The 27,061-nt window shown below is 35.7% G+C and overlaps 4 protein-coding genes across 5 annotated transcripts; 1 reads left to right on the top strand and 3 right to left on the bottom strand.

Annotated features, from left to right (window-relative positions):
- Positions 1-63: 63 nt before the first annotated feature.
- LOC143550028 (acidic endochitinase-like) lies at positions 64-1,015 on the bottom strand. Its single transcript, XM_077040767.1, has one exon. The coding sequence runs from the start codon at positions 1,013-1,015 to the stop codon at positions 113-115; it is 903 nt and encodes a 300-aa protein (XP_076896882.1). The 3' UTR covers positions 64-112.
- A 1,342-nt stretch (positions 1,016-2,357) lies between these two features.
- On the bottom strand, positions 2,358-8,686 carry LOC143550048 (ABC transporter C family member 10-like). Its single transcript, XM_077040789.1, has 12 exons — positions 8,524-8,686; positions 6,188-8,245; positions 5,770-6,090; positions 5,591-5,677; positions 4,869-5,459; positions 4,616-4,780; positions 4,242-4,536; positions 3,943-4,157; positions 3,152-3,457; positions 2,992-3,055; positions 2,664-2,903; positions 2,358-2,584 (listed from the first exon to the last, which is right to left on the bottom strand). The coding sequence occupies exons 2-12, from the start codon at positions 8,207-8,209 to the stop codon at positions 2,472-2,474; spliced, it is 4,419 nt and encodes a 1,472-aa protein (XP_076896904.1). The 5' UTR covers positions 8,210-8,245; positions 8,524-8,686; the 3' UTR covers positions 2,358-2,471.
- A 10,687-nt stretch (positions 8,687-19,373) lies between these two features.
- Positions 19,374-20,447, bottom strand: LOC143550039 (uncharacterized). Its single transcript, XM_077040780.1, has one exon. It carries the CDS (start codon positions 20,445-20,447, stop codon positions 19,374-19,376), a length of 1,074 nt encoding a protein of 357 aa, XP_076896895.1.
- Positions 20,448-21,905: 1,458 nt separating this feature from the next.
- Positions 21,906-25,986, top strand: LOC143550047 (hydroxyproline O-galactosyltransferase HPGT1-like). 2 transcript variants are annotated; one of them, XM_077040788.1, is made up of 12 exons: positions 21,906-22,142; positions 22,942-23,005; positions 23,355-23,404; positions 23,501-23,688; positions 23,858-23,921; positions 24,058-24,112; positions 24,531-24,654; positions 24,966-25,053; positions 25,165-25,215; positions 25,388-25,459; positions 25,552-25,664; positions 25,818-25,986. In XM_077040788.1, the coding sequence occupies exons 1-12, from the start codon at positions 22,030-22,032 to the stop codon at positions 25,838-25,840; spliced, it is 1,005 nt and encodes a 334-aa protein (XP_076896903.1). In that variant the 5' UTR covers positions 21,906-22,029; the 3' UTR covers positions 25,841-25,986. The 2 variants fall into 2 exon arrangements, with proteins under 2 accessions (XP_076896903.1, XP_076896900.1); XM_077040785.1 differs by having other exon boundaries at positions 24,040-24,112.
- Positions 25,987-27,061: the final 1,075 nt, after the last annotated feature.

The following is a 27,061-nucleotide window of genomic DNA, read 5'->3' as shown; positions in this document are numbered from 1 at the left end:
TAGACACATCTGTTACATAACCCAACCTGATCATCGCATCAATATGATCTTATTCGACTACATAAACATAATAAGTATACAAAGAAATCGCTCCGTGTGACAGAAGTCTATCTTAGTTGATACTGTCTTTGATGGCATTGCTGTATCCATTCTGTTGATCAAAGTACCTGTTCCACAACATGACACCACCGTACTTCGGAGAACTCTTAATCGACGGAAGAACCTGAGAGATAAGAGCATCTGGCGGAATATACCCGCTGCCTGCAGCTCCGGTAGCAGCAGGCAGACCCAAGAAAAGCTGGTTGACGTTCAACTGAGCCCACTCGTTCCATCTAGTTAACAAAGCATCAGCATTCCCGCCTCCGTACTGACACTGTGGATTATTGTAAAACTGCACCCACACATAATCAAACACCCCGTCTCTAACCGCTGGAAGCAGTTGGTTTCTAATATTCAACTCAGCGTTTGGGAACGGGCACTGCGGGGCTGCAGATAAGTAAACTTTTTTCTGCGAGTTGTGTGCTGAAAGCGCCTTAGCTAGATCAGACCAGAACTGATCCGTCCCTTGCTCGATATCAAAATCGATTCCATCCAAAACAGCGTCTCCTAACGGACGTGTACTCGACTGGCCACCGAGGTAGTTGTTCCATAAATAATCAGCCACTTGTTGTGCGTCTTGCGGTGAGGATAACGAGTAGCTTCCTTCCTGACCACCTATAGAAAGAAGTACTTTAACTCCTTGGGCTTGGCATGCTTTTATCTGGGAGCTTAAAGCGGAGCAAGTTGAAGCAGGATCACAGCTTGCTATGTTTAGAACGGGTGTTTGACCGTTGCCAAAGGTGGTCAAGAAAGCTATGTTTACAAACTGGTAGTTGTTGGTGGCACATGCGGCTTCAAGGGTCCCTTCGTCGTTGCGCTGGCCCCAGTAAGTCGAGATGCCAGCGGGTTCTGAAGGGTTCAAGAAATAGAAAACAGTGATGAGGAGTATGAGGAATGCTGAACTAGTGGATGCCATGTTTTATGATTTGTAGTGTTGGTCATGGAGACCGGGTATTTATAGGCGTGTCGAGTTGCGTGTTTGGCGGATAAATGTTGTGGAAAAAGGTTGATGGTGTTTTTGTTGTTTTCAAATTTCAAGTCATTTTGAAAAGTCTATGGTTGTCATATTCATAGAAATTTCAAGTCATTTTGAAAAGTCTACATTTACATTTGTATTTGTTATTAGGGTCTTTGATGTTTAAAAACCTAACCGAAACCTGACCATAATAACAGTCGGTTTTCGAGTATTGGGTTTTTTCGGTTGGGTTTTGTATATTAAACGACATACGAAACCTACAAACAGTAGACATTGTTTTTATCTTACACTGCTTGTTCGTAACGTTGCTTGTATCTTAGAAATTGAACAAAAACAAGATTTCTCTTGAACATTGTATTAAAGTTAATATCTTTATAATGATGTGAATAGTTTATGACAATGAGTCATTATAAACATTTTGTTACTAAACCATGTCGGTTTTAAGGTAAACAATAAAAAGAACATGATAAAGTTTGAAACTTAGAGAATGACGTGTATAGTGTTTTAACTAATCTAAATTAAGGGTATTGATCGGGTTGGGTATTCGAGTTATTCGAGTTTTAGATGTTTGAAATAACCGAATTTAAAAAATAAAAATAGTTAATTACTAAACTAGCTCGTTTAAAATATATAGTTATAAAAATATAAATTTGAACATAATGTTTCTTAATGATTTTTGGTTTGAATAAACATCTATTTCCACATATGATTATTATTATTACCATTCAAAAGGAAAGAGATGAAAGATACAGATTAACCTGGAAGCCAAAACAAAAATTGTTGCCTAACCATAAGTAAAATAATGTCACAAATATATTCTTGAACTGATATTGATCAGAACCTAACTTATTTATCCATATTCATAACTTATTGACACATGACTTGACTTTTACAAGACTGGCTCAATAGCTAGCTAGGTTTTGTTTAACAGTGATATAGTATAAAAAAATAAATATAAATATATAGATTTCAATTTTTATCCAAACTCATATTTTACTTGTTATTTTCCATCATATATATGCTGCCAAATTTTTAACCAAATTCATATTCAAACTATTATATTTTTGTTCTGCACACCTTGAAACCGCAATGCGACAAAACCCTCTGGTTAGTTAAGTATATAATATGTGGTACTTACGAAAATCATTAAACATCGTCAAGCGTCATCCTGTTCCTTCTAAAAACAACATAAACGAACATCACACTTCACATTTTCATGTTTTTTCCTAGAGAAAAGGAAATGTAGAATTTGTAAGTTTGTAACAATCTAAACACAGCCCTTAAACCATAAAATGAATATATACACATACTCCTCTCAAAGTTTTAATCCCGTACAACAGTAGGATTATATGTAGTTAAATGGTGGACGATGAATAAGAAAATCTTGAACCGAACTTTAAAAAAGGTCTGTAGATTGAGAGTGTGACCAATATTCCTTCACAAGCTGTCCAAACAACGAATCGTCTCGTTTCATCAGCTTCATTGGCTCATCATATTCTGTAATTTTACCTGTTTGAAATTTTAACAGTTAACAGTTAAAATGCGAGAATATTGGAACAAGTCAAGATTTAATAATTTGGGAACTTACCATCACTCATGGTTAGAACCATGGTGCAATCCATGACGGTTGGTATACGGTGAGCCACTGTGATGACGGTGCAATCAGCAAACTCGGATCTGATGGTTTCTTGTAACATTGTGTCTGTTGCATTGTCAACCGATGCGGTTGCTTCATCCAGCACCAAAATCTTGCTTCGTCTTAACAACGCACGCCCCAAGCAAAACAACTGTCGTTGCCCCATGCTCCAGTTCGATCCATCTTCCACCACTGCACTTGCAAAATTCAAATTTAACACACCATTACCGTAACAAGGGTAAAACGGTAATTTGCATTTGCAAACACGTTCGAACATTACCTATCGAATCCAGCCCGCCTGCTTTGTCCTGAACAGCCTCTCTAAGCTGACACTTGCCAAGAACCTTCAATAGTAGAATATAAAGTTTCACATGTGAAATTATGCACTAAACAAAATTTGGTTACTAAAAAGCACTCATATAACATATTTAGTTATTTACCTCCCATATTTCTTGATCTGTGTGTTGACATAAGGGGTCCAAATTGTATCTAACCGTTCCGTTAAAAAGTGTAGGATCTTGAGGTATAACGCCAAACCGGGACCTTAAATCATGAAGTCCAATATTTGAAATGTCTATCCCGTCAACAACGATTTTCCCGCCAGCGGGCTCCACCAATCTAAATAGAGCACCAATGAGTGTCGTCTTTCCACTACCCGTCCTCCCAACAATACCAATCTTGTGTCCTCCTTGAAATGTACAAGTGACCCCATGCAGAACAAGAGGCGCATCCGGTCGGTACCTAATCTGGTGTTCCAGAATTTTATGTATTTTAGTAAAGACTCAAACTTTATGTTACAGGTGGCAATATGGTCGGGTCGGGTGACTTGCCACCTTTATTTTGTGTTTTATCTAGGGGTGGCAAATGTGACCCATGGGTTGTATGGGCTGTATTAAAATGTATATAATGGGTCAAAATGGGTCAAACTAAAAAAAGAAAATGATTGAAACGTGTCAAAACGGGTTGACATTTCTCGAGTTTTTTTTTTTTTTTTTTTTTTTTTTTTTATATATATGAAACGAGAAAAACGGAGAAAACTTTTTAGTATTTTTACTTGTTTAGTTTTTGATTTATATTTCAAGTTATAAATTTTTAATTAAACTTTTTTTAGTAAAGACTCAAACTTTACGTTACAGGTGGCAATATGGTCGGGTCGGGTGACTTGCCAGTTGCCACCTATATTTTATGTGTTTTTATCTGTTAAAAGGAACCAAAAAAAAATTAACTTTACCTGCAAATCTTGAATTTCGACTTTACCCTTGTCTGGCCAATTAGCCGGGGGGCGATTTTCTTCAATGACTAAAGGAGCTTCACTCGGTAAATGCATGTACTGGTTGACTCTTTCGACCGAGATTATATAGTTTACCAAAGTGCACTGGTTTTGAATTGACATAACAAGTGACATATTTAAAGAAAGCCCATAAGACATCGCCATTCCAATAAAACCTGAATCGAAAAGATTTTAACCAATTATATTAATCAGATTTAAAACGATACCCTAAAAGAAAAGAGTAAAAATATAAAGCTTACCAGAACTGAAAGTTCCAGGAGGAAGCAAGACCATGCAGAGTCCGGAAGCTGATAAAACGGTTGCACTGATCGTTTCTAGCCGTTGGATCAACCAATTGTTTGCAGCAAAGCTATGCAAGTAAGGACTTGCATTTATGTCAACAACTTCAAGATTTTTGGCAGAGAATCGGTCTTCTTGTTGAAAGGCTCTTATTATCATGGACCCGGCCACTGATTCAGCCAAATGGTTTGCCACCAAAGATTTAGTTGTCCCGTTGATCCGCATCAGCATTTTTGCAGACGAGAAGTAATACCTCTGTTTTATATTAAGCGTCATTTACAAAAATTTCATCAAAAAATATGTGCACATATATAACTAGCATAAGATAAATTACCTGTAAACGAAGCGCCACGTAGATTAGTGGTATCGAGACAAACAATACTTGCCAGGTCACAAATATTAACACCCCCGTGTTCGTGTAGAAATTTGTTGTGGCGGCTATAGCAAATATGAAATTGAACGGGATATCTAGATCGATAATACTCAAATCAACCGACACCTAAAAAATAACAAAATCAAAACACACGTTAGCCCACCACCTCGTTGCAGAACAACAACATTTGAGATATGATTTTGATAACATTTACCCTGCTTAGCACCCTACCCAAAGGGGTAGAATCGTAAAACGACATAGGCACGCAGAATAGAGATGTTAAGAGCTGTGAAAATATAGATTTCGATGACTGCAGCCCCAATGCAACCGTGAAGAGTGATCGAAAGAGCAGAACGATCATCGCTACAACCCCAATAACTAAATAAACCACGATTAACTTCAGAGTGCTGACATTATCATTATCCACATTTGCAGCCATCCATGAGTTTTGACACACGTTACACGCCACAAAGACGACGTTTGCCAATGCAGCAACGGAGAAGTATAAGTAGCCTTTGTTTTGATTTAAATATTGTATGTAAGGTGTAAAACCCGTGTCGCCTTCTTCCCTTTCTTCTGTTTTGATCAGCTGGTCTTTATCTGAATTTTCAGATATTTTGTTTGTCTCGGTGGTGTTTTTACTGTCTTTGATTGACGGTATCTGCCTTGTCGATGAAGTAACCTCTGCAAGCCTTTCGGAGCCTGCGGTTTCTTTGTGTGCGTTCACTAAATCTTGAAACTCTTGACTTGTTTCCATTAGTTGATTGTAAGGTGCAGCCGCTAGGATTTCCCCGTCTGACATTAACTGTAAAATACACGATAAAACGTTATATATAGATGCTTATAGGCTTTTTTTTTTAAATCTCTTTTCATTAACAAAATTTTAATAATATTAACAAAATTTCTTATAGTTTATACTTGCACAAACTAACTCACCAGAATAGAATCAAATGCAGGAAGGAAATCAACTTGGTGAGTAACAAGCAAAACCGTCTTCCTGGAAAGCGCTTCCATAACATATTCCTACAAAATTTCCAAGAATATGTACACCATTTAGACATAAAAACACTAATAATATAAAATTCTAAAACTTTTTGTTTTGTAAATTAATTTACATTAAATAAGCTGGAAGCGGTATGTGCATCGACAGCACTAAACGGATCATCCAACAAATAGATATCAGCATTTTGATATAAAGCACGAGCAAGTTGAATTCTTTGCTTTTGTCCACCGCTGAGATTAACACCTCTTTCTCCTATTTCAGTATCATCACGATACGGTAGCAGGTCAAAATCCTTCTCCAAAGAACACTTCTTAAGTGCTTCTCGGTACCTTTGACCATCCATTTCCAACCCAAACAGAATATTATCACGTATACTCCCTGTTTGAATCCAAGCTGACTGAGAAACATATGCAATGCTCCCATACACTTGAAGCTGACAAATTATTTCAAGCAAAGGAAAACAATATTAGTATTAAAATACTCAAATAATCAAGTAAATATGCAAAAAAAAAAAAAAAAAAAACACTTACAGTTCCCTCGACTATCGGAACCTCACCGAGAATTCCCGCCAAAAGCGTGGACTTGCCCGATCCCACCTCTCCACAGATAGCAATCTTTTGACCCAACCGAGCCTGCAGATTAATATTCCGTAGGGTAGGCTTCACCAGATTCCCATCCCATGAAAGACTTGCTGAATCAATAAAGATATTGTAATCCAAACCCTCCTTGCTCACCTTCCGCCTCACGTTACCACTCTCGAGCTCGGGCGCCTCGAGAAAATTCAAGATTCTTGCAAACGCTACTTTCGCTTGAATAATAATTCCAATAACATCAGGAATGGTTCTGATAGGATCTTGAACCAAACGTAACGTTGCCACGAATGTGAAAACATTGCTAGCGTTTAACGGAATCCCGATAAAATAACACGCGCCAAAAGTAGCAGCCGAGACCAAAAGAGGCGATGACCAAAACAGAAAGCTGTTATAAGCTCTTCTAAGCTGAACAGCTGATAACCACTTATGCTCAATCTCCCTTAGTTTCTCAATCACACTTTTAAAATGAATCTCCCACGCGTAAAGTTTCAACACTTTCATATTCACGAGTGATTCCGAGACGGCTTTAAGCCGTTCGTCTTGTGCAACCATTAGCTTTGACTGAAACTTGTGTTGTAATTTAGCGAGTGGCATATTGCAAATGACTGACAATATTATGACCGCCAAAGCTGCAAATGTAGCCAAACCGACAGCTTGTAACAGAATCAAGAGCGCAAATATAAGCTGGAGAATCGTTGTCCAACTTTGATGTAACCAGTTAGGAAACTCCCCGATTCTATATGCATCCACAGTTGCATAATTCATAATCTCACCAGCCGAATGTGTAATCTTGGCAGCGTTAGATAAATTCAGTTGCTTTTTATAAATTGCTGCAGTAAGTAACGATCTAACTCTTATACCGATAAGTCTGCACCTAAAATCCCATTGTCGTTGCGACAACGATTCTAACATTTTAGATAAGAAAAGTGCTATAGCTAACACGTACCCCTCGCCTTTAAAGCTTTCATCACCCTCAGCTACCCTTATGAACGCTTTGAGAAAAAGCGGGCCCGCAGAAACCGTGATTATTTTCATCAATGCAAAGAATCCAGATATTAGAAGCTCTCTCAAATTACACGTCACTATCGTCCTCAAAATAGACGGTGACGGGTGCGAATTTTTCTGCTTACGATACTCGTCTTCAAAGGCTGAATAGCACGATTCGGCTCTATCTTCAACGCATAACTTGGGCATATCTTTTTCTTCAAGCGTTTTCTCACTACCCGTTTTCATCAACGGGTTTAACCACCAAAACGATATTACGTTGAGAAATCCCGCTTTTGCAAGAGGGGTAGGATTGTCATTACAACCTACTTTCATACTCTCGCCGTTTAGAGGGGTAAAAAGGTCTTTCTTGTCGGTTTCTTCATAGTTGTAGCCCTTATATGTGCATGCTAATAACAATGCTGCTCCTAGGAAAGATGTTAAATCTAGAACTATCTTGATCGACACACGTTTGTTATCAATCGAGGATACTACTGATAAAATACCAAAAATCCCGGAAAACAGAAAGGCGGTTATTGACAGAAGCCGAAGGGGCGTTTTTGAAAAGCGTTTTCCTAACAGACTTACAGTTAGCGAGACTGTTAGCCATGTGAATCCATGGAACAAGAAAAGTGTCCAAGGATGTAAAGGAAGAACGGCGTGTGTTGTGCTTATTGTGGTCTTTAAAGTCCAAATGCCCAAACACGCGTACAGAGTTCCCAGTAAACCGTTAAAGATTACGGAAACCAACTGTAAACCGGACTTTGTTTGGAAACAATATGATCTAACAGTAGACCTCAACGGTGACTTGAAAAACATGTTGAGGAGTAACAGTGCAAGGAGTACTAAATCGAAACAAATGTTGAGAAAATGATTCATGCACGAAGAAGGGTTCGTGATGAAAATCAAATTTGAATCACAGTTCGTGTTCGTGGTGTCTGCACACCCGCAAAACGACCTCCAAATATCTGCCATCTTTCTTTTTTCACTACCCTCTTTGCCCTCCTAACACTGAAAATGCCAAATAAATAAAAATATGCATAAATCAACAAGCTTTTCTATTTACTAGTAAACACAAAGACAACAGTATCATAAATATAAAATTTAACTGGATAAAAATGTATATTTGGATGAAATTTAACTGCAATATTACATGATCACTATCAAGATCCAGTTATGCAAATCTACACAACCCAAGAACACATAATAATATTACACAAAAACAGTAAATGGAATAATTACAAAAATGAGAATGAAGAGTAAATGCAAGATTAAACAACAAAACATACCTCAATACTGGCAAAGAGGTAGCACCAACACCTCAGTAATTAAGTCAGTCTCCTTTTGATGTCTTCTTTGTTTTTTATTTATTTTTTATTTTTGTATTACCTGAAATTAAAAGACTGTAAAACACTAAAACTACAAATCAACTACAACTTTTCCTCTAAAATATTTTCATAATAATTATTATAATATTTGTTTCTTTAGGTGTGTATAAATATACACGTGTAGTGAGTTGTGGCCAGATGATATGAATCCATGACCAAAAAAAGAACATGCTTACACCAAAAAGATAATAATAATAATAATAATAATAATAATAATAATAATAATAATAATAATAATAATAATAATTATTAGATAGTCTCACGTCAAGAATATAGTATAAACAAACCAATATCCCCAATTCTTTATTTACTAGAAAACAAATTTATATAATAATAATAATAATAATAATAATAATAATAATAATAATAAAATATAAAAACAACCGTCCACAGCATATTCTTGCGATCTAGTGACACTGGAAAACAAGTGGAGTGACGTACTGTTTTCTTTTGATTTTAAGAATAAAACATATATATATATATATACCTCCCATTAAATTTAGAACACAGAAGATAATTAAGCATGATGCTTACAAATTAGATGAATGGAAAATGTAGCTAGGTTAATTATTTCCACACGTTTGTAGAACTAGAAGACAGGCAGATTCTGAATATATGCATATGAAGAATATATGTATGGTTGATGGCATATATAGCGTGTATTTTGTTTGTTGTGTGTTGCTGATATAGTCCCTTGGTTATATGAAGTTTTAATGGGTGTCCCCATCAACAATCAAGAATGACATATATGCCCCCCGGAGAGTATGGGTGTTGTAGGAGTGTGCGTGGTGCGGTTCGGTGCGGTTTTTGACTAAAACCGAACCAAAAACCAAACTTTCGGTTTTATGATTTTTTAAAACCATTCGGTTTCGAATTTTCGGTTTTTGGTTTCCGGTTTTTAGGTTCGGTTCGGTTTTAAATGCGGTTTTTCGGTTTTGCTAGTCGAGACAAAACTTTTTGGACAAAAAACACTTGACCCAAGATATTGAAATCGAGCATGCCATTTTTTTTCTTTAAACAATGATTAATAGAAAATTGAATATTTGGACTTAAAATATTAAAAGATAATAAAAGACATATTTGAAATTAAAATCCAAAATCAAAACCGAAAGTACCTATTATTGGTTATTAATTATACTTGCAAACCTAATATATTTGTATTAACAATATGTTAAAAATTAAACAAATATTTATCGATAGATTTTGTTTTAATGATTATGGTTAAGATGTTATGGTTATTTCGGTTCGGTTCGGTTTTTTCAGTTCTTAACAAAATACAAAACCGAACCAAAACCAATATTTCGGTTTTTGCTAAAGTTCAAAACCGAACCACCGGTTTCTATTTCGGTTTGGTTTTTTCGGTTCGGTTTTTTTGGTTTTATTGGTTACAGTTCGGTTTTTTTGGTTTTGTGCACACCCCTAGCGTGTTGAGTCTAGGGGTGTACATGATTTGATTCGGGTCGATTTTAGGCTAATACCGAAACTTCGGCTTTTGAAATTTATTTTGAAAGCCGTACGTTTTGGTTTTCTCGGTTTTGCCGTTTTAGCTTAAAAATTGTGGCTGAAAAAACAAATTTAGCTCAAAAAAGTGAATGCTGGGGTTTAAATATTTGAGTTGAAAAAAGTGAATGCGGGTTTTCTTGGTTTTGCCATTATAGCTTGAAAATTATGGCTAAAAAACAAATTTAGCTCAAATATATTTGAGTTCTTATATATATAATTAATTTTACATATTTAGGCAAAAATATTTGAGTTGCATATTTATTAAATGCTTATAAATTAGTTAAAATACAAATAAAAAACGAAAATCTATAAATTCAGTTCGGTTTCTTTGGTTTCGGATCGTTTTTTTGGGTTTCATGCACACCCGTGGTGTTCAAATTAAGGTTGTTCATTAGTCAAACTGATGTGAGCTAGTGTCAGCTCGTTCTTGGATTGGTTTATAAATGAGTCGATCCAAGCTGGCTCCGTTTATAAACGAGGCAGGTTTGAACAAGGTTTTCCGTGTTAGTTCCAAGTTACGTAATATTAATGGTAACTTGCATATATGATACTTATCAATAGTTTAGTGGTCATCACATTATTACTTTAGTTTTGTGGTCATGGACCTAACTTTTACTATTGGTGTAAAAGACTTAAAGCATATCCTCGAGGAGTGTTATGAGCCAGGCCCAAGCATCTTTTGTGACATTGGATTCGACTTTTTTGGTATTAAAGTTGCATATGGAAGTCTGTTTCAGTCACACATAAAACAACTTTTAGTTGTGAGCTTTTAATGATGTTAACATAAAGTTTTAGATAAAGAACAGTATATTCTACTTGGAAGAAAACCTGAAAAATTAAAGCACTTAGTTCATGACCAATACCGAAAAGAATTAAATAATTATAGTTCTGGTAATAAATAATATATGAATAAATAAAAACTAAAACTATATTGTTTTTAGTTTTCCACTAGAGTTAAACAGTCAAAAGTTATTGTGAAAAGAAAAATGATAGGTTGTAATGGTTAAAGATGGCTATTGATAAAACATGAGTAAGATCATAGAGTATGGTGTGCAAGAAACCGAAATAACTGATCTGAAACTGAGAACACTGAAAATTTCAAACCAAAAAACTGAACAACAACAAAAACCAACAGTCTAACTTTTTTTCGGCCTTAAATTTTCAAGCTCAAATGACAAAAACCGAAGAACCGAGAAAACCAAAAAATCCAAACCTAAATTCATTATTTTCGGTCTAACTTTTTTCGGCCTATAATTTTCAAGCTCAAATAGCAAAAACCGAATAACCGAAATCAAAACGAAAACTGAAACCTAATTGTGTCAAGAATCCAAAAATCAAAGTTTCGGTTTTTGGTTTGGTTTTATCTCAATACTACACCACGCACACCCCTACATAGATGTTTAAAAACAAAATCACAATCTAAACATTTTTTAAATACGTAAATTTATTTTATTATCGTTTCCTGTTATCTAATATTAAGTTTGATGGTATAGTTAGTAGATACGATATACTCATATGCATACATACGTACGTACGTACGTACCGATTATGAATGTCAAAAGGAGTTATTGTTAGTAGTAGTCTTCACTCTTTAGTGATAGTAAAGGGGGGAAAGTGGTTATTTAAATTGTACAGGGGGAAATATAGAAACATTTGAATAATTATGCAAACAAAAACAAATTGATGATTAATACTTCTGCTGATATATTTTTGTTTTGTTTCGTTTGGGTGGCATTCGTCATGGCACACGTCTACTATGAGTGTGGACAATCACAAGCTCTTGTCCTTTTATGGTTAAAGTTTAGGTTACAACTTGTACATTTTTAACTTTCTCGTATGGTCATAACTTTTAACTTATGATAATGTAAAGTTGTTACCATCAAAATTATTAAATTGAACATTTACTAGACTATTTGAAACCATAAATTTGACTTCCTCAGCAAATAAAACAATATCATGACACTTGTTCTTATTGGATAAAATTATATTTGATTGTGACTCGTTGAGTGAAAAGTGAAATTTTTTCACTTAACGAGTCACCATCGGATGTAATTTTCACCTAATGAGGGATGTATCGTGATCTAGTATATACATCTCGTAAGTGTAAATTTGTCTATTGTGTTTCAGACGTCATGTCATGCGTGATTGTATTGTTAATTGTTAATCATCATTTTTTTTCTCTTTTATAACTTCGTATGTTAAGCATGTCATTTAAATTAAATCAAATTGTTTATATATATTCTTAAGTTAGTATAATCATATCATACCAATTATGTTGCATATATTAATATAATATATTATATGCCTATTTAATTATTTATAATGCAAGCTAGTTACCTAGTACCATTAAAAAAATATATTATATATTTATATGCCTATTTAATTATTTATAATGCAAACTAGTACCATTAAAAAAACAAGGATGGTCGGTAATCGGTTCCTGTTGGTGAATATGACATGGGCCATTAACCGTGGGGCAAATTAACTCAACTTTCTGACTAAAAGTAAGATTTTCTTTTATTAGTAGATTTTTAAGGGTTAATCTTTTTATACTATTCGACATAAACTACTTACAATCAATTCGCGCGTTGAGGCATGAATCGGTTGGTATCGGTTAGGTTCCTCATAGGTTTTTAAATATAGGTAAACCACATATAGCAACTATGTAATAAACTAGAAACGAGCTCGATACCATATCAGTATCGATCATGATTTTCTTAAAAACTTGGTATCGATATCGGTACACTAATACCGGTACCATAGGGCAAAATTACCGATCTCAGATTTCTTAAAAACTTGATATTGATAAATGTTGCTTCGGACCGGATACCGGTATCTAACAAGTCTTATGAAAAGTTTACTTACGTACCACAAGAAGTAAAAGCATTTGAATAAAGTCAATAATTGTGAATTTTTCTTAATGGCCATATCCATCAACACATTGATTCAAGAAATGATTTCTTTAATCAATCGATGATTTATCCACATATATACAAATACATTACAAAACAGTGAGTCAGTGACACACTAAGTTAATGAAAGAAAAAATAACCATAAATCATATTTTTTTTTAACAAATCGTTCATATTTGTATTGAAAAAAGTAACTTTTTTACGTAAAATGTGTATGTAATGTGAAAAAAACAGTTAAGGTAAATAATTGAAATCTCATCAAAATCTCTTAGAAACCGAATTTAGAAATCAGTTGAGCGTTAAAGTCTTGTATAGTCCTTGAAGACGACAAGCAATGCCTTGCGTACGGTTGTCATCAATTAGTGGAGGTACAAGATTAGTTATATAAAAGTTGATTACTTATCATAAATAAATAAGAAATTATCTATTTTTATTTGAAAAAAATAAACATAAAATTCATAAAGTTTTATCTTTTCAAAATTGAAGGTTTAAGTCTCGTTGTTTATAAAAAAATGTGTAAGTTATTAATAGAGTTAGAAAGTTTGTGAATTTCCATTCTAAAAATAAGTAGGATATATCATTTTATCTTTTAATAACTATCAAATAGTTTTTTCTCAAAAGGATGTTGATGATAAAAGTATTTATCAAAATGGTGTCTATACAAAAGTATTTACCAATTTAGTGTTTTTGTATATCTCTCTCATAATAAATATCTTTGGATAGCCTATAACTTTAACAAAACAAACTATTTGAATATTTTTAAACTAAGATTTTTTTTATTAAATAATTATGTTTTTTATCTTCTACTATTAAATTAATATGTTTTTAATATAATAATAACATATAAAATATATATATAACAAATGTAACACATAAATATGTCTTCCGAACTTTATAAAATAAAAATGAACAAGTATAATCTTTATATAAATTATCTTGTTTAGAAAATTTATATTACGTATAAATTTTTTTGTGTCTTTTAGATATAAATATTGTAAATAAAAATATAACGAGTCATATTGACGAGCCACGAGCTGGCTTAACCTTTCAACAAGTCGAGTTTAAGCTTGACTATCCAACATGTTAAAATAAACGAGCTCAGATAAGCCGGTCTCGTCTTTCAAGCTTGAGCCCGAGCCCTGGTTCGAGTCATGAATAATTCTTATCTGATCAAGTTTGCAATTGGCAAATTTATTTCTTTACATATGTTGAATTCACATATGGTGATTCAAACAACAATTTCATGTGTAACCTCCTAAACTAAATCTTAAATATTGTTATTATCTAAAAATATTATACCTTTTTCTCTTATTATATAAAGTAATACACTTATGTATATAAGAAAAAGGTTTACTAAAAAGTTAAATTATTACAAAGTAAAATTTAATATTTACTATAATCACAATGAAATTATATAAAAAATGAAGTCATAAAAATAACAAAAGTTAATTAACCGATGATAAAAAAAATAAAAAACCATATGTATGATCTTTATACGAACCTTTTTAATACAAATAATTTTGACAAAATAATCTTTCTAGTGAGACTTAAAATTAAAAAAAATGTTCAGGTAATACAGCGAAAGAATCTTCCAAATTGTAAGACATGCAAATTAAAAAAAAAATGTTTTCTTTTAAATTAAAAGTAAAAAAAAATTACAGACGTATTTAATAAAAAATTGTTTACAAAAGTATTAAATAAGTTTCTTTTATTAAAGTTAGAGGTTATCCAATTATATTAGGAGTGAGGGAGTGAAATAAACTAAAAACACTAGATTGATAAATACTTTTGAATGAACACTATATTGGTAAATATTTTTCTTCACAACACTCTTTTGGGAAAAAAACTCACTATCAAATTCATTCATAACATTAAAAATCTATTTGAACACAAAGCAATTAATGTGTTTGAAATAAGGATACTTGTCCATTCCTGTGCCATAAATGTGTCCCAAACAAGCATCATGTGATGCATGCCTGCTTCATGACTTGATATCACTTCTTTTCAAATAAATAAAAAGTTCAAAAAACACGTATGAGATACGATGTTTGAAATTATATAATGGCATAGGTAATGCGGTCATCCACCAGCGTACATACAATTAGGTAGAAGAGAGAGAAAAGAAAAACCATGTGGCAAACCGACAAGGGAAAAAAGGTAATGCTTATAGATGAAGAAAGGAAGGGTATGTCGGACGGGAGTAGGGAGAGTGCTCATCCATGGGGCTTTTAGCTCGAGTACAATGAGAAGGAGAGAGATGATGACCAACAGTTGATGGTATGAATATGTCAAGCATTGATTTACCTTGTTACGTGAATCATGTTATAATATCATTAATGAAATTAATATATTATCTTTTTTTAAAGAAAAAAAATAGTTTGAGTGACTTAATTGATATAATATTGAAACTTTGTCCTATTTTCATAAAGTTATCGTTAATAAATCAACTTTAATGTCAGGAAATTAAAGATCGTTGTTAGTAATTTTATTTTATACTCGCTAGAATCAAACAAGTATCTTGGAGTCACGCAATGTAAATCACGTTTTACATCCGTAAAAAAATGATAGAGTTACATGCATTTTAAACCATCATCTCAACTATTTTATAGTCACTAGAATCAAACAAGTATTTTGGAACCGTGTAACAAAAACAAAGGTTTGTATCTTTTGTAAAAAAAATATAAGTATGCATTTTAAACCGTCATCTCACCCTATAACTGAATGATATTTTATTAATTAAAGTGGCAAGTTGATGAAAACAACTACTTCAAAAGTGGTTTAGTGTTTGTTTACCTATGACTTGTTTCATGACAGTCAAACTGAATCGAATAAGAATTCGGTTTAGTTTTTAACCAAGCAAATGATATATGTTTTTTCATAAACGGAAATTGAATATATTGTAGTTTTGTTATATCATTCAAGGGTCCATATACATGCTTATAAACTAGAAAACAAGAAAAGGAAACCAATAATCTAGCCATGAATTAAGGCATGAAAACGGGATCTAGAATAATAACCATAAAGAGGAAAATACTCTCTATAATAATATTCCCCCTCAAGTTGGAGCGTGAAGATCCCGAACGCCTAACTTGCCGAGTAGAGCCTCCAACTGTTTCGATCCGAGAGCCTTGGTGAACAAGTCTGCTACTTGATGTTTGGTGTTGATGTAGACCGATTCAACTTCCTTCGACTCGACTCGTTCGCGAACGAAATAGCAATCCATTTCGACATGTTTAGTACGCTCGTGGAAGACCGGGTTATTCGCGATGTGTTTAACAACAATATTATCGCAAAAAACAGTAGTTGGAGCTGGTTGGGCAGTGTCAAGATCCTTAAGCAGCCACCGCATCCAAAGTATTTCACTAACGGTGGTGGGCATGGCTCTATATTCGGCTTCAGCCGAGGATCGAGATACGACCGACTGTTTCTTTGACTTCCAAGATATAGGACCACCCCCGAGGAGGAGAAGGTACCCGGTTCTTGACCTTCTAGTGAAGGGACAACCCAACCAGTCGGAATCGGTATAAGCCACGAGATTGTTTCCCCCTGTCTTCGGCAATAGGATGCCTTGGCCCGCGGTTGCCTTCATATATCTTACGACCCTTGTAGTGGCTTCGAGATGGCTTGTACGAGGATCCGCCACAAATTGACTTAGAGTACTAACCGAATAGGCAATGTCGGGACGGGTGGCTTGGAGATAGAGCAACCTCCCGACAAGCCGCCGATAATGACTCGGATCAACCCGATCTTCCTCCTTTCCTGCTTCCAACTTTAGACTTTGCTCCATAGGTATCGATCAGACTTGGTCGACATCCAAGCATACTGGCATCTTCAATAATGTCGAGAGTGTACTTTCTTTGACTAAGTACCATACCTTCTTCCGTTCGAGCGACCTCTATCCCCAAAAAATACTTAAGATTTCCAAGATCTTTTATGCTAAAACGTTCATTCAGAAATGATTTTATCTCGCTCATTCTTGTAGCATTGTTGCCGACCAAAATCACGTCATCAACGTAAATTAAGACTGCAACGTATATCTCATTCCTCCTGAAAATAAACAATGAATGGTCGGCTTTTGACTGTCTAAAACCGGCTTCGACAAGTCCTGTGGTGAACTTATGATACCAATTTCTCGAGGCTTGTTTGAGCCCATAAAGAGACTTTCTTAACCGACACACTTTGTTTTCCTTTCCTTTATCAAAACCTTGAGGTATCTTCATGTACACCTCTTCATTCAAATCACCATGCAAGAATGCATTGTTCATGTCTAATTGATGAACCATCCAGTTTCGTTTGACTGCAACTGCCAAAATGGTTCGAACGGTGACCAACTTGGCAACCGGAGCGAACGTGTCATGAAAATCGATCCCTTCTATTTGTGTGAAACCTTTAGCGACCAAGCGAGCTTTGTACCGTTCAATGTCTCCATTGGGCTTGTACTTAATCTTGTAAACCCATTTGGAATCGATGGCCCTCTTACCTTTTGGTAAGTCTTCAAGGGTCCATGTTCCGTTCATTTCGAGTGCCTCTATTTCTCGTTTCATAGCTACTCTCTAGTTTTCATTCTGCACAGCTTGTTTAAAGGTTCATGGCTCATGGGTTTTATCGATGGCCGAAAAGAAAGCTTTGTGAGAACGTGAGAAATTATTATAGCAAACATAGTTAGACATGGAATGTACCGTGGAGGAGCGTTGATCGGAAGCGGATGCGGCATGGTCGAGGGACGGTGGTAGTGAGACATCATACCCATCTAGTCGTTTCGATCGAGCACATTCCCTTCTTTCTCTCGGTTGTCGTTGAGGAGGTTCTGCCTCGTTTGATTGCTAAGCCTCGGTTTCCATGTCGTTGGGTTGCTGGGCCTCACCATTTTCTGGTTCGGTACTCACGGGCCCGGTTGGATCCATGTCATCCTCAACCACATTTTGTTCAGCCACTTGCATCTCATCATTGTTCTCATTTTCATTTTCTGCAACGGTAGTTGGTGTTTGATTAACATTGCATTCTTCATTATGGTCTCCATAGTACCAAGGTGGGAACCCGAAAACACCATCGTCTTTTGACACACGATTGTGTTGGCCACCTTTGTAAGGAAAAATGTCCTCAATGAACTTGACATCTCTCGAAACAATGATCTTACCCTTTTAAACATCAAATATTTTGTAGCCTTTTGTTCCGACAGGGTAACCGAGAAATACCCCCGGCTTCCCCCTTTCTTCGAGCTTGTCACCACTTGTGTCGGTATTTCTATAGTAGGCGAGACACCCAAACACCCTAAAAAGATCAAAATTCGGCTTTTCATTGTGGATCATTTCATATGGCGTTTCGTTATTTATGACTTTGGAAGGAAGACGATTGATGATGTGTGCAGCGGTTAACACGGACTCCCCCCAAAATCTCTTTGGTAGGTTGGCCTCGAACCTAATAGAACATGCTGTTTCAAGAAGATGACGATGCTTTCTTTCCACAACGCCGTTTTGTTGAGGCGTGTGTGGACATGTGGTTTCAAGAATGATACCATTTTCGGCATAAAACTTGGTAATGCGGTTAGAGGTAAATTCTCCTCCATTGTCACACCGAATAAGTTTGACCAACCTTGAAAATTGGGTTTTGATATATTGGTGAAAGTAAACAATACAATCGCTCGCTTCACTTTTATGTTTCAATAAAAATACCCAAACGCCCCTGCTATAATCGTCAACAATGGTGAGAAAGTATCTTGCTTGAGTGAGTGAAGGCGTTCTATACTTTCCCCATATGTCACAATGCAAAAGCTCAAAGCAATCTTTCGTTTTAATAGAACTAATAGGAAACGACAATCTTTTATGTTTTGCTTTAACACAAGAATCACAAAACGACATACGAGTTTTTGAAGGAAATTCAATAAAATCAAAACGAAAAAGCTTCTCATGTGAAGCGTGCCCCAAACGCCTATGCCAAGTATCCATAGTTACCATTAGCGCCTTCCTTTCACTACCCACCATGTCCACCTCGTAAAGACCATCCGTGCATTCACCCGCTCCAATCAACCTCCTCGTTGCTAAATTCTGCATCACACAAAAGGTTGGGAAAAAAGTTACTGCACATTGTAGATCTTGTGGCAACCGGCTAACCGATAATAGATTACACGTGAATTTTGGAACGTGCAAAACATTATCTATTTTTAGACCATTTGGTAAAGTGCAAGTCCCTCTTCCTTCTACGGGAACGAGTGAACCGTTAGGAATAGAGACTGGCATTTCATTTAAAATTTTCACTTTGTTTTCAATCCATTCTTGCCTGTGCGTTATGTGCACCGAAGCACCCGAATCAACGAGCCACTTACCTTCGTGTCTAACGTTACCTGCAAAGTTTTCTGTCAAGGGGGTTTCGATCACTTCTTTCTTCCCAAACATGTTTAAAAATTGTTGGTATTGCTCGTTGCTTAGCCCCGGGAGAGGGCTCTCTTCGACATAGGCTGCTTTCGGGCTTGGCTTCTCGGTTTTTCCTTTCCCGGGCCACCATTCCGGGGTAACCTACAAGTTTGAAGCAACCTTCGCGTTTGTGCCCATCTTTGTTACAGAAATCACAATGGCCCTCTTTATCATTCTTCCCTCCTCTAGCATTTCTTGACTGCCACTTGTTGGAATTGCCGGGCCCATCTCGTTTAACTCGTGTTTGGAAAGCTACTGTGTTATCGGGGCTTATCTTTCTTCCTCCGGTAACTGCCTTTTGCTGCTCGTCCTCGGAGACGAGACGGTAAGCCTCTCCGAGTGTCGGGGTTGGCTTCATGGCGAGCAGTTGGGTTCTAATGGTGGAGTAATCACTATCGAGCCCAAGAAGGAATTCATATAACCTTTCTTTGTCTCTTAAGTCACAAACCGTCTTACTAACGTCACATTTGCATTCTCCACAAGAGCATCTCGGCGCGGGGAAAACCGAGCGGATCTCGTCCCAGATGGCCTTCAGCAGTGTATAATAAGCTGAAACGGAGGTTCCGTCTTGTTTTGTTAGGCTGAGAAGTTGTTTCAACTCGTATGCTCTCGGTGCGCTTACCTTTCCAAACCGCTCCCGCAAGTCATTCCACATCTCTTCACTGGTAGTTTCATATTTCACGCTTGTTTGGATCTCCTTTTCCATGGCTGTGGTGAGCCACCCCTTTATCATCGCGTCACACCGAAGCCATGTATTGTAGTTTGGGTCGGCCGCCTCCGGTTTTATTAACGAACCGTCAACGAAGCTTATTTTGTTCTTGGCAAATAGAAAGTTCTCCATCTCTTGAGACCAATCCAGGTAATTATTGTCATTGAGGGGCTCGTTTACCTGCATTTGTCTTGGGTAATCGGAGGGATGGAGGTAATACGGAGAGGAGTGATCGGTATTTTGGGTTTGGTTTTGAGTTTTGGCTGTCGTGGAGTCATCTTTTCCGGCCATTATTCTCGATGGTTGGTGTGTTAGGGTTTGATGGTAGAGCACTATATTACCTGCTCTGATACCATATAAACGGAAATTGAATATATTGTAGTTTTGTTATATCATTCAAGGGTCCATATACATGCTTATAAACTAGAAAACAAGAAAAGGAAACCAATAATCTAGCCATGAATTAAGGCATGAAAACAAGATCTAGAATAATAACCATAAAGAGGAAAATACTTTCTATAATAATATGTTTTACCATTATTTTGTTATTAAATTAAGTTGAGAAAAATAAAATCAAGCTAAAATCGTAATTGTATATAACTAAATGGCAAAACTTAAATTACTGTAAATCTAATTTATAACTTAGTTCAATTTTAATCAGTTTATCTTACAATCTAATCGATTTCAAATTGAATAATAAATATAAGTTAACGACCCTTGTCGGTCATATACTTATAGAATATAAATTATAGTTGTGTAAGTGTAACCAGCGTTGTAAAACTCGGTCATCTCGGTCCTGTACTCAACGAGTACTCGCTACTCAACACCCTTCTGATGCGCTTTTCTCCAACTCAAGAGTATTAGGAGATTACTTGGATCTAGTTGGTAGCCAACTCAGAATTACTAGATGATTACTCGGAACTAGTTAGCGATTACCCCTAGCTACTTGACGATAACTCAGATTTAGACGATGTTGAACATGTGTTTGTTTGTTTGATTAATACTGATATTCACGTATTTTGCTATAAAAATTAGTAAACTTATGATATTTAACATATATATACTTTTTCAAAAGTTAAATTTTTATATGTACGGGCACTCCTCAACCACTTTCATTCTAATCACAGTACTCACAAGTAGAGGTGCACAAAAAACCCGAATTGAAACCGGACCCGAAATAAAACCCGGAACCGGTTTTTTTAATACATGGGTTTTTAATACCCGACCCTACCCGTAGGGTACAAATAGGGTATGCATTTCGATACTAAAACCCGAACCCGAAATGGACCTGATTTATATCCGGTAATACCCGAAACCGGGTATTTCAAATACCCGATCTATACTCGAAAAATTCCCCAAAAAAGTGTAATCTCTTAAAAAATCCACTCTATACCCGAAAAATACTCGGAAAAAAGCCCGCAAAAAACCCGAAAATACCCGGTTTATGATATTCAAATACCCGGTTTTAGAATACTCGATTCTATACCGGATCCGAACCCGATGCATAGGATATGCTTTTTAGAGACAATACCCGGACCCGAACCTGACCCGGGTATTGTTAATACCCGATTTTTCAATACTCAGTCGTACCCGAAACCGGGTATTTAAAAAACCCATTTGTGCACCTCTATCGGCTAGCGTCTAAGAATGGAGTTAATGAGGTTAGGACATAGATAGGAGCCCACAACCCAAGCTTTGAAAGCCCAATGAAGCTCAGCTTAGAAGACACGCTGGCGATCATAGGTGAAGTGCAGCAAATCCAGGCCGTCGGATATGGTAACGGACTTTTTAACAAATGTTATTATTAAGTTCAGATCTTCCTTCGTTTCAACTCCATCATCACTGACTGTCAACGGAAAACAAAATAATAAAAATGCAAAGCAAGGGTTCGAATTACCATCGGAACGGCTTGGTTTTTCGATCCCCTATCTCCGCCTTATTGCTTTGCACCATCGCCGCCTTCGCCTCCTTCTATGTTGCCGGCCGGTACGGTTTTATCCGATCAACTCGTAACAATATACTCGTTACATAACTTATGTCATGTTAAGTTTGAGTTTAAACTGATTTCTATCCAAATTCATTACGTTCAATTACTTTGATGTTTAATTGTGTGGTGTATACTGTTTAATTAGATGCTAGAATCGTATTAGGGCACCGTTCTGTTGTTTCTCATACTTTATCCTTTATTATTAGTCCGTTGCGTAAGTTATGTTCTGTGAAGTTTGATTTAAACTGATTTGTATTCAAATTTATTACGTTTAACTAGTTTGATGTAGTATAACTGTGTAGAGTATACTGTTTAATCAGATTCTAGAATCGTATTAGGTCGCCTCGCGGTTTTGTTGTTTCTCATACTTTATCCTTTGATGATAGTCCTCTGCGTAGTTACTGTATGTAAGTTATGTCTTGTGAAGTTTGATTTAAGCTTATTTGTATTCAAGTTTATTACGTTTAGCTAGTTTGATGTAAAATTGTGTAGCGTATACTGTTTAATTGGATGCTAGAATCGTATTAGGGCGCCGTTTTGTTGTTGATGATAGTTCTGTGTGATTTATGTACGTAAGTTGCTCCTCGTGAAGTCTGATATAATGTGATTTGTATTCTAATTTATTGCGTTCAACTAGTTTGATGTGAAACTGCGTAGCGTATACTGTGTAATCAGATGCTCGAATTGTATTAGGGCAGCATTTTTTTGTTGTTTGAAATGACCTCTTCATGCCTATATTGTTATATCATTTCGTGTATTAAGTGTGTGCATTGATTTTGTTTTTGTTTTCTTGTGAAGTTTATGGCAGGATGCAGAGAACAGGGTTTATTTGGGTAAAGAGCTTGACAGAATAACAGGACAGGTAAGAAACAAAGCGATCTCATGATTAGTATCTTTAGTTTTTCTAGCTTGGTTTCTCATGCTTACGAGGGTTGGTGCTCATTTAAGTAGTCATAATCTAAACACATATATGCTAACCTAAATCAGCTACAATGATTTGTTGGTAAAGGTAACACCGAAATACCGTATGATCGAGCACTTTGTACACGCTTGTAGAAGTCTGAAATGTCTATATTTTTCTGTACTGTAGCTTGTGTGGACCGTAATTGATATGATAATGAGTGCTTAATCATCTGTTTACTTGCTTGTATTCCTTAAGTTCTTACCTGGTTGTTTTTGGAGTTGGCATGAAAATTTCTTTTTGTTATCAGGGAAAATCTGCTATATCTGTTGATGATACGTTGAAAATAACAGGATGCAGGTAACGTGATTGCTTTTTACATTTATTTGTACTTTATTCTGCCTTCTAGCACACAATTTAGTTTGTAAGTTTGATTGACGGTTATATGCTTGTTAGGGAACAACAGAAGAAACTAACAGTTCTTGAGATGGAACTGGCTGCAGCTCGTCAGGAAGGTTTTGTATCAAAGCACATGTCAACCACTAAAACTCCTCCCAAGAAGAGACCACTGGTGGTGATTGGAGTCCTTACAGGATTTGGCCGCAAGAACAGGGATGTGATACGCAAGGCGTGGATGTCATCTGGTAAGTACATTGTTTGCATCTATCATCTTATTTTACTTTGTTTTTTGATAGAATTATTATTATTTATGTTTCCTGTTTCACTATTCTTTTTGGAGAAATTTGTACATGTGTTTGCATATACTAGGAAAAGTTATATGGTATCAATATAGTAATAGTGTTGTTGCTGCAGTTGAAGCTTTGAGAAAGATGGAAGATCAAAAGGGTGTTATTGCTCGATTTGTTATTGGAAGAAGGTATACTCTTTTTCACTCTTATTTTCACTGAAAACCGTTAGCTGTTGTTATTTCCAGTTGTCCATGATGACATTTCTTGTTCTGAAGTTTAATGGGCACGTGACAATTTAAATTGCAGTGCTAACCGTGGCGATAGTCTGGATAGGGGCATAGATATTGAAAATAAAGACTACAAAGATTTCTTTATCCTGGTAAGTGTAAACGCTCATTGATGTGTGTAATGCATCCTCTTCTTCATTTTTTTGGTTTCTTGTAGTTGTATCTTGTTCATCGCTGATAATTCTATTCTGTACATTATCTATATAGTTCTACTTCTTAAGACATCTGCTGTAAAGTTATAGAATAATATAATATTTGACTATGGAGGTTGTCATGTTTTCATACATACAAGTTTTCCCTTTTAAGTTAATTACTGATTTTAAACAAATTCATCAAACCACTCTTAACAACTGAATGAAAGTTGACAGTTCACATACAAGATCCAATGTTTTTACCACCCTGAGTACGCTACCTTGTTTCTGACTGGCTGAAAAAGCACTGTGCTTATATAACAATTGTTATTGTTCATCACCATGGCTGGACAGTGACATAGATCTTTACATTTTACAGGACAGTCATGTGGAGTCCGCTGAGGAACTTCCAAAGAAGACCAAATTATTTTTTGCTTACGCTGCAGAAAGATGGGATGCTGAATACTATGCCAAAGTCAACGATGATGTTTATGTAAATATCGGTAAGCATAGTGCCATCAGGGCATGCGTATTGTTTTGTTACTCGATGATATATATACGTATTTGGAACTAAGACACAATTTTTACCTGCTTCTCTAGAAGTAATGCATAAAAGTGAGTTCATTGGTCATATATGCAAGTTGAATACCAGATTACCAGATGAATTTTGGATATAATCAGAATGCTAGTATTATATTTCTCAATTAGGATCATGCTTTTAATTATATGTGTTAAAGGGTTTCATTCTATACTAGAAAACAAACAATATTAAGGAAAAGGAACTAAGGATATTGAAACTGTATTTGTTTTACAGATGCTTTGGGAAGTACGCTTGCAGCTCATTTAGACACTCCTCGTGTATATATTGGGTGTATGAAATCAGGCGAAGTTTTCTCTGAACAGTTAGTGATCTAAACTCACCCAAGGATTCAAGACTGCTAAATATATTCAATTGATGTTAATTTTTAATGGCAATTTGATTTTGATCTTTTGGTGATTGTGGATTTTGGCAGGGGTCAGAAATGGTATGAACCCGATTGGTGGAAATTTGGGGATGGAAAGACGTAAGAAACTAATATCTGACATTTTCCTCTTTATCTATATAAATATAGCCATTTTAGTACTTGCCTATATATGCTTTGGAAGAAGGATAATAGAGGAGTATTAAACATTCGTTCTTGCTTTCTGTGTTATGTTTGTATATATCATTAAGGCTTGCCTTTTGTGATTAAACAGGTATTTCCGCCATGCATCTGGTGAAATGTTTGTTATATCCAAGGCTTTAGCGAAATTTGTTTCAATTAACAGGTTTCACACCGCTTACTACCAGTATCTCATACTTTGCATTAAACTGTTGCTAATAATTAGGCTGACTATTGATTATTCGTGGGATATTCCAGATCAATTCTTCGCACGTATGCTTTTGATGATGTCAGTACTGGTTCCTGGTTCATCGGTCTTGATGTCAAACATATTGATGACAGAAAGTTCTGCTGTGCATCTTGGTCAACAGGTCTCTCTCTCTCTCTCACTCACTCACACACACACACACATACAGATTTGACTCGTTACCAGCTATCCATATTGTCGCCTTTAGGTGTAGCGAATGTGCCCAAATTATTATGTTATGATGGTGGTGGAGTTTAACGTGGTAGTTGTTTTGCAGGAGGTATATGTGCAGGTGCATAGTCTAATATCACAGAAGAACCCTCGTTCGATATGTACACAACAGAGATAGGTCCCTGATGCTTGTGACAGTCGAATTTCAACAGAATTTTCATGGATTTGGTTGAAAGGAGCATACAATGACATCCATAGTCAGGGTCCAGGCATTTGTTTCTTTATTGAACTGATACTGATACTTGATTCTTTGGTTTTTAAATATACAAAACTAGACACTATATATAGTGCTTACAGGAGTGTTACATGGATTTTGATGATAATTATATGAAGATGGAGAATGTATTGTAGATCAAATGAACCAAATATGTGATGGATGTTGAGTAATATTCTTGTCCTCTTTATATTGTTTTGTTTATACTTTTATTGTTTTGTTTATACTTTTATGACAGTAAGATAAAGCTTAAGGTTTTGCTTTAAAGCTAGTAGTCCAACGTTAGTCCTAAAGCAAAAATTACCAGCTAACTGGCATTAAAATAAAGTAATATTCATTATGCACCGACGCATTTTGATACTTGAGATTACATATTTGTATAATGTTGAAATAAAACTTGCAAATCAAACACCTAAAACTTCAAAAGTATATCACACCAAATCTTGTAAATGCAATGTGTAAGTTAGAGACTTGTAACTTAAATGATGTCACACCCCGATCAAAGGCGACGGAACATGCCGGGATGCAACGTGATTGGACAAATACACAAGACACTATTTAAAGTGACAATATTTAATCAACTCATTTATTTCATAAATCAATAAACAAACACATCTCGTTCATATAAACAAATTTAGAAACAAGTAGTAATCACATTGTTCGTTTTACTAATACCCTAATAGTCTTGGTAACGTTTTTCATCAAGTCCTCGAGTCAACAAAAGTCAAACCTGTAACATGCATAAAATAATATTTTGTCAACACGTATGTTGGTGAGCAATTTCATAGTTTGAGTATATATAATATGAGCGAAATCCACAAACGTATATAAGACTATAAATAAAAGCATCAATCGTGGCATATAAAACATATGTAAATGAGGATCCTTTCTACTCGGTAACAACCGACATACTCGGATAATGAGGCCCTATTCTACTAGCACAAGGCTAAGTAGTTAGGGGAGCGTATGATCATACTTAATGAGGCTCAACAACAATATAAAAATAAACACTCGCGCACGTAAAGCATATGAGGCATACAACACACAAAAGAGCAAGTATTCCAAGTATCATATAC

This window comes from Bidens hawaiensis, unplaced genomic scaffold (assembly GCF_021521415.1).
Source record: "Bidens hawaiensis isolate Kalapana, Puna unplaced genomic scaffold, B.hawaiensis_p1.1 tig00015918_1, whole genome shotgun sequence".
Taxonomy (NCBI): Eukaryota; Viridiplantae; Streptophyta; class Magnoliopsida; order Asterales; family Asteraceae; genus Bidens; species Bidens hawaiensis.
This window is presented reverse-complemented; position numbering and strand designations above follow the sequence as displayed.